This window comes from Leopardus geoffroyi, chromosome B4 (assembly GCF_018350155.1).
Source record: "Leopardus geoffroyi isolate Oge1 chromosome B4, O.geoffroyi_Oge1_pat1.0, whole genome shotgun sequence".
In the NCBI taxonomy this organism is placed as follows: Eukaryota; Metazoa; Chordata; class Mammalia; order Carnivora; family Felidae; genus Leopardus; species Leopardus geoffroyi.
Window position 1 is genome coordinate 4,927,549 of NC_059341.1, and position 18,123 is coordinate 4,945,671.

At 38.8% G+C, this 18,123-nt stretch overlaps 1 protein-coding gene across 10 annotated transcripts in view; it reads left to right on the forward strand.

Annotated features, from left to right (window-relative positions):
- TASOR2 (transcription activation suppressor family member 2) overlaps positions 1–18,123 on the forward strand; it is an 80,998-nt gene that overhangs the window by 21,359 nt on the left and 41,516 nt on the right. For 5 of the 10 annotated variants that reach the window (XM_045464131.1, XM_045464130.1, XM_045464126.1 and 2 more), the window contains exons 2-12: positions 286–419; positions 6,638–6,783; positions 7,065–7,160; positions 8,216–8,288; positions 12,425–12,516; positions 14,403–14,540; positions 14,687–14,811; positions 14,891–14,910; positions 15,003–15,102; positions 16,812–16,912; positions 17,595–17,698. In XM_045464131.1, coding sequence (XP_045320087.1) covers positions 14,786–14,811; positions 14,891–14,910; positions 15,003–15,102; positions 16,812–16,912; positions 17,595–17,698 — 351 coding nt within the window. In that variant the 5' untranslated portion in view covers positions 286–419; positions 6,638–6,783; positions 7,065–7,160; ... (2 more) ...; positions 14,403–14,540; positions 14,687–14,785. Of the gene's footprint in view, positions 1–285; positions 420–6,637; positions 6,784–7,064; positions 7,161–8,215; positions 8,289–12,424; positions 12,517–14,402; positions 14,541–14,686; positions 14,812–14,890; positions 14,911–15,002; positions 15,103–16,811; positions 16,913–17,594; positions 17,699–18,123 lie in introns of those variants that run through there. The other 5 variants (XM_045464127.1, XM_045464128.1, XM_045464136.1 and 2 more) reach the window with 5 other exon arrangements.

The following is an 18,123-nucleotide window of genomic DNA, read 5'->3' on the forward strand; positions in this document are numbered from 1 at the left end:
TTTTTAAGTGAGGCCAATGTGATTACTATAAGCATAACTTATTTCTGTGAACAGAATTTTCTTCAGAACTTAAAGAATATTAAAAGAAAGGCATTTCATCTTATGTGTGTTACTGCTTATAGACCAAATTTAGCCCTTAGCCCTGGAGACCTGTCAAAGATGGTAAACATTACAGAATCGTACCTAACATAAATTAGATGCTCAGTAAACATTTGTTTATATGGTAAATATGCTGTGAATAGAACTATTCGCTTTATGATTTCATTTTTTCTTTTCTCATTTTAGCAATTATGACACTAACAGAGAACAGGACTATGTCAAGAATTCTGGGGGTGTACTTGGTGACAATGAATTAAGACCACCCTCCCAGCTACATTCTGTCTTAGAGGAGACCGAGCCAGGGTTCATATCAGAAAAGAGTGGGTATTAAACTAAATGCTATAAGTTATTACTAACAAATCCAAAGGAGAATGGTAGAATTAAAAAATTTTAATTTCAATCATGTAAAATGAAAGGATTTTTTAAAATAATTATAAGTCATTAATCCAAAATTAATGTGATTAAATTTTCAAATGGCATTGGAAAAGGTATATGTTCAAGGGAAATTGTCACATTTCTCTATTTGTATTTCTTTGAAGTTATGATTCATTTTGGTAGAAGTAATACATGCTTATGTAAGAAAACCTCAGTTGTAATATGTATAAGGTAACAAGTAAAAGTTCCCCTTTATCCTCTTCTCCTTCAGTAACCATTGGTTTAAACACTGTTAACAATTTGGTTTCCCATCTTTCTAGATCTTTTTCTGTAAATTTTCAAACACATATTTGTAATGTATTTTTTTTTTACCAAAATGACATTATATAATACATGTTATTTACTCAGTATGTAATAGATATTTTTATATGTCGGTATATATGTATTTATTTTGATTTTTATTCAGTAGTTGTACGGTGTTTCCTTACTGACGGCAATTTAGTTGGTTATCTTGTGTTTTTGTTATTATAGATACAAGTGCGTGGAATACCCCTCGTACATATAGCCTGTGCACTCAGGCTAGTATGTCTAAGGAGTACATTCCTGGAAGTGGAATGCTTATCTGGTATACACATTTAAGTTTTTGTTAGGTCCTGCCAAATTGTGCTCTAAAAAAGTTGTACTTACCTTAAACTGGCAATCCCTTAATGTCTGAAAAGTAAAGGTAATACATTTTAGGATCCGATAGTTAAGGAATGGGCTCTTCTTCAGCACCTATCAAAGGGCCAGCTTAGATTGATGGAGGATGGATGCATCGATAGTGTTACCAGAGGTAGGTTGCAGTCCGTCTAAAGGCAATACTAATAAGGACCTTTAGTGGCAGGTGGTGTTGGGTTCTGAGTGTTTCTGTCTTTGATGAGTGCTCCTGCCTATAAACAGGGCATGTGGTCATGAGAGTTTGGGGGCGATGTAGAGGTGGCTGATTTGTGTTAACAGTTGTTGTGACACTGAAGTTGTTGGCATTAGTTCATCTCATTATTTGCTTTCAGACCAGATAGATGCTTATAGAATAGAAAACAGACACTTGTGCCATAGCATCAGAGGTTGGTTTATAATTTTCTAATTCCTCTCATTAGAAGTTAAAAAGAGAAACAGGTGTCCAAAAGCAGACACTCAGTATCTCTGATGGCTTTTGAGAAAGGGGGAGATAAATACAGGGTACTTTGAGCAGAATCCAGCTTGTGTCAAGCTTGACTTAACTTTTTTTTTTTCTTTAATTTACTTCCAAGTTAGCATGTAGTGCAATAATGATTTTAGGAGTAGATTCCAGTGATTCATCCCCTGTGTATAACACCCAGTGCTCATCCCCACAGGTGTCTTCCTTAATGCCTCTTCCCTATTTAGCTCATCCTCCCCTCATCCCCCTCCACCCCCAACCCTTCCAGCAACTCTAGGTTCTCTGTATTTAAGAGTCTCTTAGGTTTTGTCACCCTCCTTGTTTTTATATTATTTTTGCTTCCCTTCCCTTATGTTCATCTGGCTTGTATCTTAAAGTCCTCATATGAGTGAAGTCATATGATACTTGTCTTTCTCTGACTAATTTCACTTACCATAATACCCTCTAGTTCCATCCACATAGTTGCAGATGGCAAGATTTCATTCTTTTTGATTGCCAAGTAATACTCCATTGTATGTATGTATGTGTATACACACACACACAGACACACACACACACACACACCATATCTCTTTTTTTTAATGTTTTTAATTATTTTGAGAGAACAGGAGCAGGAGAGGAACAGAGAGAGGGAGTCCCACACAGAATCCGAAGCAGGCTCCAGGCTCTGAGCTGTCAGCACAGAGCCTGATGCGAGGCTTGACCCCATGAACTATGAGATCATGACCTGAGCCAAAGTTGGACGCTTAACTGACTGAGCCACCCAGGTGTCCTGATATACCACATCTTCTTTGTTCATTCATTCGTCACTGGACATTTGGGCTCTTTCCGTACTTTGGCTGTTGTCAATGGATGCTATAAACGTTGGGGTGCATGTGCCCCTTTGAAACAGCACACCTGTATCCCTTGGGTAAATACCTAGTAGTGCTATTGCTGGGTTGTAGGGTAGATCTATCTTTAATTTTTTGAGGAACCTCCACACTTTTTTCCAGAGTGGCTGCACCAGTTTGCATTCCCACCAACAGTACAACAGGGTTCCCCTTTCTCCACATCCTAGCCAACATCTGTCATTGCCTGAGTTGTTAATCTGAGCCATTCTCACTGGAGTAAGGTGGTATTTCATTGTGGTTTTAATTTGTATTTCCCTGATGATGAGTGATGTTGAGCATTTTTTTCATGTGTCAGCCATCTGGATGTCTGCTTTGGAGAAGTGTCTATTCATGTCTTTTGCCCATTTCTTCACTGGATTGTTTTTGGGGGGTTGAGTTTGGTAAGTTCTTTATAGATTTTAGATACTAACCCTTTATCATCTGATAAGTCATCTGCAGATATCGTCTCCCATCCCATTGGTTGTCTTTCAGTTCTGCCGATTGTTTCCTTCACCATGCAGCAGCTTTTTATTTTGATGAGATCCCAGTAGTTAATTTTGGTTTTATTTCCCTTGCCTCTGGAGACGTGTTGAGTAAGAAGTTGCTGCGGCCGAGGTCAAAGAGGTTTTTGCATGCTTTCTCCTTGAGGATTTCGATGGCTTCCTGTCTTACATTCAGGTCTTTCCTCCATTTTGAGTTTATTTTTGTGTATGGTGTAAGAAAGTGGTCCAGGTTCATTTTTCTGCATGTTGCTGTCCAGTTTTCCCAGCACCACTTGCTGAAGCGAACGTCTTTATTCCATTGGATACTCTTTCCTGCTTTGTCAAAGATTAGTTGGCCATATGTTTGTGGGTCCATTTCTGGGTTCTCTATTCTGTTCCATGGATCTGAGTGTCTGTTTTTGTGCCAAGCTTGACATAACTTTTGAGACTGAATCCACGCCTAGTAGAAATGTGCCCAGATCTAGGTGCTACAGGAAGGAATATTAACTCAATGTCTAGAGCCATTGTGATTGAACTTGAATTTTCCCCACATGCTCTCTGTTGGTGACTTAAGTCCCAAGAGACACTCTTTCCACTTTACTGACAGGTATTTTTCAAGTTGTTTTAGTGTTTCTTTGTAGGATAGCCCCCTCTTCAGTCTCTTAATATTCTGATAACCTTGAATGTTTAAATGAAGCGTGTGTATTGCTCAGCAAAAATGCGGCCATCCACTTAGTGCTCATACTATTTTGTACACTAGCAAGACTCTTAAGTGGGAGTACATTGTTCAAGAAGAGGTAATGTCAAATAATTTCTTGATGAAATGCTCATCTATCTCCTTAGCTATGGAGCATGAAACTTGTGCTTTCTTGAGTATAATTGAGATCATTTATTATGAAAGAGTCAGGATTTACTGTAGATTTCTAACAGTTATAGTGTGGACGTGCTTTTCCTTCTGCTAACTGTAAAATTATTTTGTAAATATATTGCTGTTTGGAAAATGCTGACTTAAAGGGGAAACATTTTTAACCATAAATAGTTTTAGGTATAAAAATATATTAGCACACAGTCACTTCCTATTGTTTATTTTATTTTATTTTTTTAAGCATTTTTTTAAGTTTATTTATTTATTTTGAGAGAGACAGAGAGAGTACAAGGGAGGAGGGAGTGCACAGAGAGAAGGAAAGAGAGAACCCCAAGCAGGCTCTGTACTGTCAGCACAGAGCCCGATGAGGGGCTCAAGCTCCTGAACCGTGAGATCGTGACCTGAGCCAAGATCAAGTCAGACACTTAGCCGACTGTGCTACCCAGGCGTCCATCCCCTCCTAGTGTTTATTTTAAACCATCATCTCTATTCATAGCTTTGTTGAGAACAGTATTCCTCACACTGACAAATAGTGTTCTCTGACACATGTATTTTGGATATACTGTGTTGGATGGGCTTTTTTTATTTTTCAGATTGCACTATTTTTCACAGTTTTTAGTTTATTGTGCATTGACCCTCAAAAATGTGGATATATGTAATATTCGTTACTTCTGCAATTTAAAACCTGTGTCTTCGTATTAACATCTTGTGGAATTGAAGAGTTGATAATCATAGAATGTTCATTTCCAAAGCTGTTTTATTTCTTTCACTGTAAGCAACCTATTTCTCAAACATTGAGCCTCAGAGTTTACTTAGATTTTTAAATATTATTTTGCCTTTTTAAAAATATGAAATACAAAGTTTCCCAAGTAGAAGTTTTAGAGGAATCTTGATTTGCATTTGAGCTAGCAGGGCACTTTATTTGTAAGGCAGAGTTACAAAGACCTAGGCTTCTCACTTTGAGTAACATGGCTAAAGCCATCATTTTAATTCTTACCCCTGGTGTTTTGCTATTCAAGCCTCTTAAGAATATCCATGTGCTATAACATTTGTACCCTGCTATCGAAGGAAAGAGTGAAACTGAGAAAAAGTAAAACAGTTGATCTGGATCATGGATGAGATGTACGAATTCCAGAATAGTCTTAAATGTTTCATCCTCTTTTCCTTCCGTGCTACGTACAGTCTTTCACTTTGGATACTAGGACGTTTTGTTTATTAAAGCGTTTTGTTTATTAAAGCGTTACTTAGGTAGTTGAAGTGGTAGGACAGTTGAGTCCAAATTAACTTGACTGAAATGTTTGTTTCCATTTCTATAATAGTTCAGTTTTTACCGTTGCTTATTAGTTTTAAATTTTTTTTTTTTCAACGTTTATTTATTTTTGGGACAGAGAAAGACAGAGCATGAACGGGGGAGGGGCAGAGAGAGAGGGAGACACAGAATCGGAAACAGGCTCCAGGCTCTGAGCCATCAGCCCAGAGCCCGACGCGGGGCTCGAACTCACGGACCGCGAGATCGTGACCTGGCTGAAGTCGGACGCCTAACCGACTGCGCCACCCAGGCGCCCCTTATTAGTTACTTTTAACTAAAATTCCTGTTTTTCCTTTAGGTTTTGGACTTTAATGTAATCGGCAGGTTCTGGCAGAAGGAGGAAGCCGTAGTAATGGTTTATTTATCCTATATGACCAAAACTTCTAGTCCTTAGTTTGTACCTCCCCACCTCGACCTTGTTAAAGAGAATAGAAATAGAAGGGAGTAAACAAATAGTTAAATGTTATGAGAACTCACTAGGCCCAGTTTTTGGCTAAAGTAAGGACTTGTAAAATCAAAAGTCACGAAGGCTCAATCCAGAGGATTATCGGGCCAAGTCAGTAACTCTGGATTAGGAGCCCTGCCTGTCACAGGAGGGGCGGTGCAGAATCTCTGGGATAGCATGTGTCTGCGTAGGTTTTCTAAAAAGTAACAAAGTTTCATTTTGGGGACATGGAGAAAAGTAATTTCATAATATAACCCGTAAGAAGTCAAGTTCAATAGACTTGTCTAGGCTCTGAGGAACCCCCAAAGATACAATGCTTTCTAATGTGTTTGTGGAGTGTGCACTATTAGGCCCCTTGAAAGGAACCCAGCAGGCTCACTTGGGGATTTGATGAGAAGACGGGAAGGGTAAGTGTCTCAAAATGTGGCTTACGTTTTCAAGAACTTCAGGATGAGAAACCTTGGTCTAAGTGATTGCTGACCACCACCTTGGCACTATCACTTTTGGTGTGCTTGTCCCGGCGGTGGTTACAGCGCACAGCTTTAAACCAGAAGGCCCGAGGGATCCGGCAGGGTTTATTTTACTCTTGTATTGAAAGTAACTCACCCTCAGTAACTCACCTCTGTTTTAAAAACTTGTTTCAGCGTTTATTTATTTTTGAGAGAGATAGAGCTCGAGCTGGGGAGGGACAGAGAGAAAGAGACGCAGAATCTGCAGCAGGCTCCAGGGTCAGCACAGAGCCCAGTGCGGGGCTTGAACCCACGAACTGTGGGCTGAAGTTGGACGCCCAACCGACTGAGCCACCCAGCTGCCCCGCTCACCTCCGTTTAGATTATGTTCTTCCCGTGAGAGGTCTTTTAAGACAGTACAGGTACAGTCGCCAAGAACACATTGTCAATGTCTGCGTTCTCCAGGCAGGGACTAGGTGACGTGTTCAGTGATATTTAGTGTGCCGCTTTAAACCCCATCCTTTGGTTATCTTAAACAGTTGCATTATTTTTGTTTGTGTTTTACAGTTTTTGAGACAGTGTCCTTGAGTTCACACTCTCTCTTCCAGAGGGCAATTTCAATTCTTCATACTTCTTACTTGGACTCTGCATCTGAGCATGGTTTTCAGTACAGTCAAGTGACTTTGGTGAAAAATGACATTTTCTTAAATGAGGTGAGGTGCTTGGTACACACTGTGTCTGTGTGTTAGTTTTATTTTAGTTTTAAAGAAATAGACCCATCATTTTTGGTATATAAGCCTTGTTCTTCTCAGCTGTCACTTTCAGATGAGATAAGAAATCCTTGGAAGGTAATAAGAATGTATTCTAGGGAATAGAAAAAATAATAAATTTCATTAGTTTTTTAACAGGAGGAATTCAGATGATGCATTTTTAAAAATTAATTTGCAAGGCAAAATAAATGTTTATAGCATTCAATTATTCTCTCTTTATACAGTACAAAGCTTTTTACCAAGAAAAAAAAGCAAGTAATTATACTCAGGAAGAACTTAAAGAGACTTACGGATTTCTTCTGTTTGAAACTGAAAGTCAGGTAAGGGGGTTAGGTCATAGAACACTAATTTTGTGAGATTAGTGTACAAAATTAATGATATCGTTAAATATCAGTATTTCAGTTCTCTAAGATTTGTAAAATTACCAGTTCACCAGCGTTTTTTGTTACATACTTTTGGTGGCAGTATAAATGATTGTGAAGGCTGATTATGAAAGAGATTTGATTTCTACACCTTTTCACAGGCCCGCTTTAGTTTCATCTGCAAGACACTGTCAGCTCGAGGTCAGATTTGCATGAATGCAGGTTTCTTAAGTATCAGTAATGCCTTTTGACCGGGTGAATGGATATTTCACCGTTCTGGATCATGGTTCACATAGATACTTTCTGTTTCTTATGGAGGCTTTTTCAAGTTTCAATTACATGGTGGGATAAGGTGAACACTTTCAGCAGTCAAGTTACTTGAAATTGTTTCATGACTGTCTTTGAAGATTGAACTTCTGTATTGTTTGTACCAAAACTTTGGGAGAAGGAAACTGCTATGTGGAGGGAGTGCCTCCAAAGATGTGTATGTTTTCCTGGATACAGATTTAACAACACTAGAGATTTATAATTCAACTTAAGATAATTCAGTATTTTGATTGTGATTGTGATTGAAGAATAAAGGTAGATGCTTAAAAAATACTTAACGTTAGCATATACATAAGGATTATATAGTAATACCAGAAGAATTCATTTATTTGCTTAATCATCCACTTACAAATAAGAGACACTGTGAATTCATACTAAGAGGCATTTGGGGTTAACACATCTTCCAGTTTAGTGATTTCATAGCTATAATTGAAATCTTCAAGAGAGGACTTAATCTGTGAGCTTGTTCAATTTAGTTTTGCTGATGACATGTTTGTTAACAGAAATGATAACATTTCATGAACTATTAACCAAACACAGTTACCTTGCATAAGCTTGCTTTGTGCCGTAAATACATACTGTGTACACATTCCATATCTATTTGCAAGGTTCTGTTGTAGTGTTATTTCGTTGTCTCTCCTAAGACTGATACGATAAGCAAAGTTCTGTCTTTTATTTATTTCAAGGCAAAGTTAGTATGTCAGCGTGGACTCTGTGTGGGCAGCGGTGCTCTTACTACTCTTGGTGACCCAGCCAAAGGTAAGTCTGTGAGAAAAAAGAATCTCTTTTACAAGGTGAAGTGGGGTTTAATTAATTTCATGAGATACTTCTATTAAAAGTCAGTTTCATTAATGATATAAAAATCTTTAAAATCAGAGCTTTAAACAAATAAATGAGCTTTGAGTCTAAGAATTAAGAGTTTCCAATAGAGGTTACATATCAGAACTTTTTATATTTTTTTCTTTTCTTTCTTTCTTTCTTTCTTTCTTTCTTTCTTTCTTTCTTTCTTTCTTTCTTTATTCATGTTTTTATTTATTTTTGGAGACAGAGCATGAATGGGAGGGGGCAGAGAGAGAAGGAGGGGAGACAGAATCCGAAGGAGGGTCCAGGGACTGAGCTGCCAGCACAGAACCCAACGCGGGGCTTGAACCCACGAACCACGAGATCGTGACCTGAGCTGAAGTTGGACGCTTAACCGACTGAGCCACCCAGGAGCTCCAGAACTTTTTTTTTAAAGGTTGATTGGACTAGAAAAGATACTGAAGGTATCTTCCAGCACCAAGAGATTAGTACAGTCATCCAGGACTAATGAGGATGTCCTCTAAACTATTATAATGGCAGTAAGGAATAGAGAATAGATAGACCTGACCAAACTTGGCAGCTGTGGAATGTGAGGAGTAAGAGAAAGAAATATTCAGATATAAAGTTGTAAACTTACACTACAGCAATATCGTTAATAGAAAAGAGGCACAGAAGGAGAAGACATTGTTAGGGAAGCCTAGGAGTTAAAAGAGAAAGGTAATCTTATAGTCAAGAATATGGATTAGCACTACATTTCTCTGAGCTTCAGTTTCCTCATCTGTGAAATAGATAAAACTGTCTTTTAGATCTGTTGTGAGGATAGTGGGAGGCTATGTGACGTGCTTAGCTGGGAGCACATACCTGGTAAGCTCTCAGTAAATGGACACTACTTTCAGGAGTTGGATTTGAGAAATAATGAGATTTTCCTCAGTGTTTCTGGGAGATATCCTGCTGATGGTAAAAAAAGTTGCTGGAAAAGGATTTAGAACTGGAGATTGGGGTTCACGGTGGCGGGGCTGGGTGTTAGTTGAAGTCAGAGATACCGTTACGTGGGACAGTATCAGGAGGAGAAGGTGGCAAAGACCAGTCACGACTGTTGGATCGTTGTGGGACCACCAGGTGGGGAGGGGAGAGGAGGGCAGCCGGGAGCAGCGTAGTGGAGGAACAGCTGGGGAGTGGAGTTTGACGGAAAGCAGAAGGACCTAAGGAGAGCTGTTTAGCTCTCTCAGATGCTAGCAGTGTGGGGATCAAGACTGAGATGATTGGGGGAGTGGCCAGATTCCTGCTGACCTTTTCTTTCACAGAGCTTCACCAAGATAAAGTTCATATACCCTGCAACTCACCCAGAGTGTCCAGTTCAGCGATTTTTCATGTGTTCATAGAGTCGTGCTACCCACAGCACAGTCCGTTGTAGACCGTTGGCATCACCCAGGAAAGAAGTCCCAGGCCTGTTAGCAGTGACACCGCATCCCCCGCCACCACCAGCCCAGGCACCCACTCATCTGCTTTTCCCTCTGTGGATTTGCTAGCGCAGACATTCCACCTAAATGGGACCCCATGTTACGTTGTATGACTTCTTGCCTCAGTTTAGTGTCTTCCGGGCTCCTCCGTGGTGTAGCTTGTACTAGCACTTTGTTTGCCTTTTGGCTGCATAACATCCCGTTGTAGGGTTCTACCTGTTTTCTTTATTCTTTGAGCACTTGAGGGACATTGGGTTGTTTCCACTTCTTGGCTGTTACGAAAAATGCTGCTGTGCACACTTACATCCACGTTTTTGTGTAGACATTTGTTTCCACTTCTCTTAGGCATAGACCCGGCAGTGGAATTGCTGGGTTATGTGGTCACTCTGTGTAAAGCAACGTGTTTGAAAACTTGCATTCACATCTTCCAAAGACCATGAAAGGGAATGTATATTCTTAACCCCCGTAACATTTTACATAAAACCTTTTTTTCTTCTTACTCTTTTTTACCACCCTCTTTTCATTATAAAACATAATAACATGAGAAAAGTAGAGAGGACCATATAATACACCCATGCCCTAAGTTTAACAGAAAATGTTTTGCATTCTTCCCTTAATTTGGTTATAAAATTTTGTTGTTGGAGAATTTGAAAGTAAATACTTCAGCTTACATCCCTAAAACAACAAGGCTGGTTTTCTACATTACTATAATCCCATGATTATATTGTTTAAGATACAGGCTGGCTTCAGTAGGGTGGTAGAGTAGAAACTGGATGATTCCAACAAGTACATTTTCTCCTTGAACACGTGCTTGGCTGGGTAATAAAATAACACTCCTGGCTGTGTGCATTTTAAAGTTTTTGCCTTGGGGCACCTGGGTGACTCAGTCAGGCTTCCGACTTCAGCTCAGGTCATGATCTCACGGTTTGTGAGTTGGAGCCCCATGTCGGGCTCTGTGCTGACAGCTCGGAGCCTGGAACCTGTTTCGGATTCTGTGTCTCCCTCTCTCTCTGCCCCTCCCCAGCTCACACTCTGTCTCACTCAATAATAAATAAACATTAAAAAAAATTAAGTTTTTGGCTTACGTAGAAATGGATAGGTCTGTGTATAACAGTAATATTTTATATAATATTTTATATTAATGTAGTATTTTATAGTAAATCTTCCTGAGGACTGCTTCCTGTGGCTGCTGCATCCATGACCCAAGCCCACTGTCCCCGCTTAAGTGACTTACTCCTCAGTCATGTGGTTATTAGTAGGAAGAAGGCACTTGGCCCTGGAACCCAGCGCCGACCACAAGCTCATTGCTCCCTCCAGCATATCACAGTGCTCTCGCCTTGCATTGTCTTTGCGTTTCGAGAGATGCGGTTCAGGAGTCTCTGTGGGACCTGCTCTTTCCTCCCTATTCCCCTACCGCTGCCACATGGAGACTTTCCTCTCCTGTCTCATCTCTTACGGCAGCTTTCTGGTTGATCCTGATTCTCGTCTCTCCCCTCTTGAGACTCCACCCTCTTTTAAGTGGCAGTCTGGAGGCACCCGGGTGGCTCCGTCCGTTAAGCATCCGACTTCGGCTCGGGTCATGATGTCACTGTTTGTGGGTTCAAGCCCCGCATCAGGCTCCACGCTGACAGTGCAGAGCCTGCTTGGGATTCTGTCTCTTCCTTTCTCTGTGCCCCTCCTCGACTCATGCTTTCTCTCTCTCTCTCTCTCTCTCTCTCTCTCTCTCTCTCTCTCTCTCTCTCAGAATAAACAAAAAAAAATGTAAGTGGCAGTCTGTTGCTGAACACCTTTGATGGGTCTCTGTTGCCTACAGCAAGCCCTACAAAGATCTCTACTGTTCAGTTCCAAGCTTCCTTTTCAGCCTCAAGCTTCTCAGGCTTTCTCCCCTGCTCCCCACACCGTGGCCCCACTGTCCTAAACAATTTATAATCTTTTATGCTTCCATACTTTCGTTCACTCTGTTCTCTGAGAATTTCACTCGTCTGTTGAAAGAACTCCTTTTCTAAACAAATACATTGCTTATTTCCATTTCTTTGTGTCCTCAAATACAGCATGTGTCTGACAGTTAAGTACTTCCTGTATGTTGGGCTGTGATGTGGCTTCAATGGTGAAGAACACAAACGTACCTCCTGCCTTTCTGGAAGTTTCACACACTAGCAGAATAAGCTGCTTGAAGGCAGGAACTTGTTTTATTTCCTTTGGTGTCACTGCTGCCTAGCACATACCTGCCATCTAGTAAACCTCAGCACTTATTATTATATGAGTACTTACTGAGATGTTTTGTAAAAAAATAACTTGAGAATCAGATTACCGTAGGCCTTTCCACGGAATGATTGCCTGGGGAAAAAAATAAACTTAGAATTTACCAAGAATGTGATTCGTTCATCCCTCTTTAATTATTGTACCCAACTAGAAAATTCGTTGTCCGTCAGATGAATTCTATCTTGTCATAGCTCTCATGTTTCCATACTTTTAGAATATCTCCAATAGTTCTTAAAAGGTAAGCAGTTTTGGAACAGTTTAATGTTGACTTTTATTTGTCTTTTTAGTTACAGGTAGCCCTTACATGTGAAATGTATATGAGTAAACAGTCCTTTTAAAGTGTGAATTAATCTATATCTTATACTTTTATAGGTGTGTATATTTCCAAATATTCAGACTATCTTCATGCAAGACCATGGTATCATGGGAAGTCTGGTTATGTTGTAATTTTTAACCTAATTAAGGTAAAGCCCAAATGCGCTTCTATATATAATTTTTCTTTCAAAAACTAAAGGTTATCAGTCTGTGATAATGTTCTTTGCAGATCATTTGCTAAACATAGTGGTCATTGAAGACAGCTATCCAAATTCAGAAAAGATTACTGCTATTTTTGCTTTCCTTTAAAGACAAAGCTTTTTTTGTTCCTTTGATAGATCATCTATGAATATGTTTTTAAAAAATAAAAAAAAAATTCAAAATAATACAAAAGGTATTCAGTGAAAAGCCTTCTCTTACCCTGGCCCACAGTGCCTCTTTTTAAATATTAAATAACAGGACACCAGTAGCAGCTTATAAAACATTGTGATTCCAGTTACAAGAGATGAATTTAGAAGGGAACTTTCGTTTTTTGGTTTAAATTGTCGAAATAAGAGAGGCTGTTTCCTCGATCCCTAAAACATCCAGACCCTGTTCACAGCTTTATGTGGCATCTATAAGTGCTGATCTCAGAAATTCTTCAACACCCTTACATAGTTCAGTACAAGTGAATAGCATGATTAGAAAGTTCACTTGGGTAGATCCAAGGCAAACTTGATTTTAGTGCTTGGTGGGCTTTGGAGGACACATTGTGTGGTCTCGTTTTGTTGTTTTTGCTTTCATCGTAGCTTTCTTACTATCTTGAGTTCTTGGATTATAAACACTACTGACGTGTCTTTTTAAGTGTGAATCCTTCTTATTCCAAAGTGTGTCCCCAAGGACTGGCGAGCAGGTAGCATCCCCTGGGGCACAGTCCCCGCTTGCCCTCCCTCGTCCACCCGCTCCGCGGCAGAGGGTACCGGCTGCCGTCGGGGGTGTGTTTATGTCCGCTGGGCTTTGCCCTGGGCTTCTTGGCCCTGTGCCCTCCTGCTGCTGGACATGCTGTTCAGTGTTTACCTGTATGTGCTCTCAGTTCTTCCTTTACTGCTCAAAAGTCAGCCATGTCCGACGCCATAAAATGTTTGAGCGGGAGACAGTACAGGCTGTGATTGCTCACTGAGAAGTGCTGTCTACATGCTTTGGCTTATTATTATGGCCCCTGACTGTTCTGTAAATGAAGAAGCAGGACCTTAACATCAAAAAAAAAAAAAAAAAAAAGGTAAATTCTTTCTGTAAAGATAAAAATAAAAGTTGCCTATACCTTTACCTCATTTGGTATATACTTTGTGTATTTTTCCGCATATGTCATTATATTATTTACAAAAGCTTTTAAAATTACTGTATGATATTTCGTTGTATATATGGTAACTTTGATTGCCTTCCTTTTTTTTTTTTTTTTTTTTTTTTTTACTTTTTCTGAAAGACCTATAAGAAATCTATTATAGGAAATACTATCAACTGTTCAGTAATTGGGGCCAATGACCTGCTAAGCACTTTACTGCATATCTGCTCCTTGCTAATTTACTGAGTCCCAGCATAGTAGAAATATCTTGATGTGTATTAAATTACAATTGATAACTTAATACTTCAGTTTGAAAACTCATCCTGTGAAAGCTTGGATTTTTTTTGTCATCTTTTATGTTACACTCATTGACTGAGCTAATCTATTCGGTTGGTAGGCTATATAATTTTTCTTTTAGAGAAATGGTCCACTTAAATTTGGGGTGATTCATGTCCTTCTTCCGTGTTGAGATAAAAACTATGGTCATTTACCTCAGAAATATGCCCAGGTATACCAGATTTTTAAATACAGTGTTAAGAGGCTTATGGATAACTAAAACAATTGTTGGCCTTAACGTAATTTTCTAAGAGCCATAGTTCTTAACAATCTGTTTGAAACACGTCCACATCCTCATTAGGCTACTTTTAAATGAATCCTAGAATAAGATTATTGCCATTTAGAGACATCTGATTAGTCTTAATATTTTCATTCTAGGGAAAAGTCAAGTTTGTGTCTGAGAATTATACAACTAACTATACTAGCCCATCTTCTGGCTATGATTGCCACGTGGCTGCAAATACTAACAAGGTTTCTCACAAGACGAGTCATTTTCGCGCATTTGAACTGAGTCAGGTATAGTCACCGGGGAATAAATCGTTCCCAGGATACATTTCTGAATCTAATGTGTTAAATGGCAGGACTGGGTGGAGTTGAGATGAACTTGGTGACTATGGAGTTCCATAGTGCTACCCTGATAATCCTTATTTCTCTTCTTTCAGTATTACCTCTATGAACTTTCAGGCAGCACTGTTATTGAGCGGCCCAGGCAGATCTGTCCTTATGTTGTTGTAGCTTTTCAGTACAGGGAACCTAAAAAGATGGCAGCATCAGCTCATGAAAGCATGTAAGTAATTGTGCACATACTTTGTTTTATTGGATCTGTTTCGTTTGCTCTTATAAAAATACCTTTTCTTTTTCCCTAGATTTGAACTCAGTGAAAATGGTAAGAAATTATTTAATTAGTTCTTTTGGTTTTTTTTCAGTAAATGTTTTGTTCATAAGTAATCAGTTTCTTTTTTTACTCATTTCTTAAAGCTCTTACCCCTTTGTGGCAAGGCAAATTAATTATTCAAGGCTGTCTGCTGTGTGATGTCAGTCTTTGGTCCTCTTACGGTACAGCTGTTCCAGCCCAACTGTAAGTATTGAGTTTGTGTCCTTTACTAATGTTTGTCTCTTTTTTTTTTAATTCTCATTTTGAGGTCTTGTTTGTTGGTACTGGTGTGAAATGAAGCAGTTGTACTTGGTGTCAGATTAGAGTACGTTTGGGTAGATGTACGGAGCACAGGCAACCTAAATTCAGATCTAAATTCCAACCTTGGCTTTGAAATAGTTTTATAATCTTTGACAGGCCACTTTTGAAATTTTAATATCTTTATCCATTCATAGGAATATGACTTCACAGGCTAAACTGAATTGATACTAGATGTTTGACTTTCCCCAAGAAAGAGATTGGATTTGTCTAGATAGCAGGTGCAGCAGGTTATAGGCACTTATGCTATTGTTGAGTCTTTCTTAAGAATTACAGTATCTGATTTTCTGATTATCCCATGATTTTCCTAGACTCCTATTAAGTGGAGTAGCTATTACATGTAGTTACATTACAATGAATTATTTTCGTCTGGGGCACTGTGAAGGGCATCTTATGAAATCTTTTTATTTAATCTGTTCTTAGTTAACCCCCAAAACTATTGAAAGATAGACATATTTTATTGAAATATGAAGTGAAAACAGATGTGCTGTCAGAATTAATTTTCTTTCTATTGACCTGTTTTAAGAAGAGGGAGGAGTGAGGGGGGTATTAGAACCCAGAGAGTACAGTAAGAATTCTGGAAATAAATGGGAGAGACAGGAAGGTTCTTTGTCACTATGGAATGCAGTTAACCTATGTAGAGAGAAGTGGTCAGAACAGTGACCTAAATGGTCCAAGTTAACGTCACCAACAGTGGAATAAGTATCACGTGCTTCCTGATGGGATGCAAGGAGAATGACATAGTGCCACTTGTGTGGTTTTCCTGCTGTCCTAATCAGCAGGAAACATCAGACATACCCAGATTGAGGGGCATTCTGCAAAATACATGGTCTGTGTTCTTGAAAAAATACCAAACCCATTAAAGATAAAGAAAGACCAAGAGACTCGCCAGATTGAAGGTGATTAAAGAGACATAACTAAATGGATTGTGTCATTCTGGATTGGATCCTGGACCAGGGGGGAAAAAATGTTTTGTTACAAAGCCCCACAGTGAGACATTTGGCAAACTTTGAATAAGGTGTGTGGGCTAAATAATGGTACTATATCATTGTTAATTTCTTGATTTTATTAATCGTTTTGTGGTTGCATAAGGAAATGTCCTTTTTTAAGGACACACACACTCAGAAGTATTTAGGGGCAAGGGGGGCATTTATAAGTCCAGAAGTATTTGGACTTCTGGAAGAAGGAAACAGTCGGGGAAAATGGTGCAAAAGTCTGGATGAGGTTCATTCTGTGGCACAGTGTGGTGAACCAGTCCACTATTGTCCGAAGTCGCCAATTCTCACATAGTATAACGTTCAGAAAATTCTCATCCCAGGATGCGTAATTCTTCCATTCATGTGGATGTTTGGCTTCATCTCAGAAACACACGCATTCAGAAAATGTGAATGTATTTGCCGACGTGGTCTGTGGGGTTCTGTATTTAAAAATCTGCAGTATTTATATATGTGCATATTATCTGACTGGGATTTTATTAATTTAAGGACTTTCTTGTTTTGGTATTTTTGCTTGCATTTATATTAGAAAATCAAAAATTATGAAGATGTCGTTTAAGTGTTTATTAGATTGCATGATATTGTTGTTTTGTTTTTTAGACCACATGAACTAGATTTTAAGTATGTAATGACAATCTCATCTCTGAAAAAAAGACTACCAGAAGCTGCCTTTCGAAAACAGAATTACTTGGAGCAAAAAGGTCTGTTCACATGTAATGATACATTGCACGTCCTGGGCTTTATTCCACTGATTTTTATCTATCATGCACACACGCATACACACACTGTTGAGTTTTGGCCCTCAGCGATTCGCAAAAGGGCCTTTCATGAAAGTTGTAGGGTTGCTATGTGATTGAGTTCCTTGGAAGCCAACTAGAAACTGTGAAAGGTAGTTTATCTAAGGTGGCAAAGACTAGATTTACTATAGAACACTGAGGGCGTTAAGCAGAAAGATGCTTACAAATAGTTGGAACCACACGACAATGCCTTTCAAGGAGAACAGAGGTTTTGCGGTGGTGGTTTTTACTTATTTATGTACTTCTAACTGAAGAAAAACAGCAGAAAACACAAGAAGGAAATTTCCTGGTCATTTAGATTGATTCATGGAACATTGATGTTTATATTATTTGTATAGTATTTTTTTTTGGTCTTGTCAAATACTGTAGTAGAGTCAATGTTAATGAAAGCGTTGTTTCCAAATGCTTTATACAGTAACTTCTTATTAAGGAGTTTTGTAACAAAGACCATTGAATGATGAATGTTTTTTTAAGAGTATTCCTAGCTCTTCTTTCATCTTTTCAACATCTAAAATGGATAAATTGGTTACTAAAAGGCATAATGGCATTTTAAAAAATTGTCCTGTTTTTCTGATTTTCTCCACAGTCTGTTGCCAAGATATGTGCTTCAGGATGTATGAGGTGGAACTGTCAAACAAACAAGGGGAAAAAATAGATAAGCTAATAGAATACATTAAAAATAAGCAACTGGTAAGGCTCATCAGTTTAAAATGTAATTACTATTTTTGCCTTGCATTAAGAAATCGATAGCTAATTATTAGTTGGCTGTGCCTAGAGTGAATCATTTTAGTTTGCTGGAAGGATTTTCATCACTTAATATTTATCGACTAACATCTTCATCCCTTTTTGTGCCTCGGTGAACTCTCGTGTCTCGTTAGTCTGTTTATACTCCTGATTTTAAAAATAATAGGACAGTTTTTCCCAAATCCTTTTTTGTTGTTGTTTTTGTTTTATGACAGAGGAATTGAGTAGATCCCTAGGGTGTCTGAATTAATCAAAGTACCACTTGTGAGATACTTCTTTACAAGTGATGTGTGTTGATCTATAGCTATATGAGGGAAAAAAAAATCAAAAGCTAGTGCCCCTACTGTTTCCATATTGTAGAAAGTAAGACA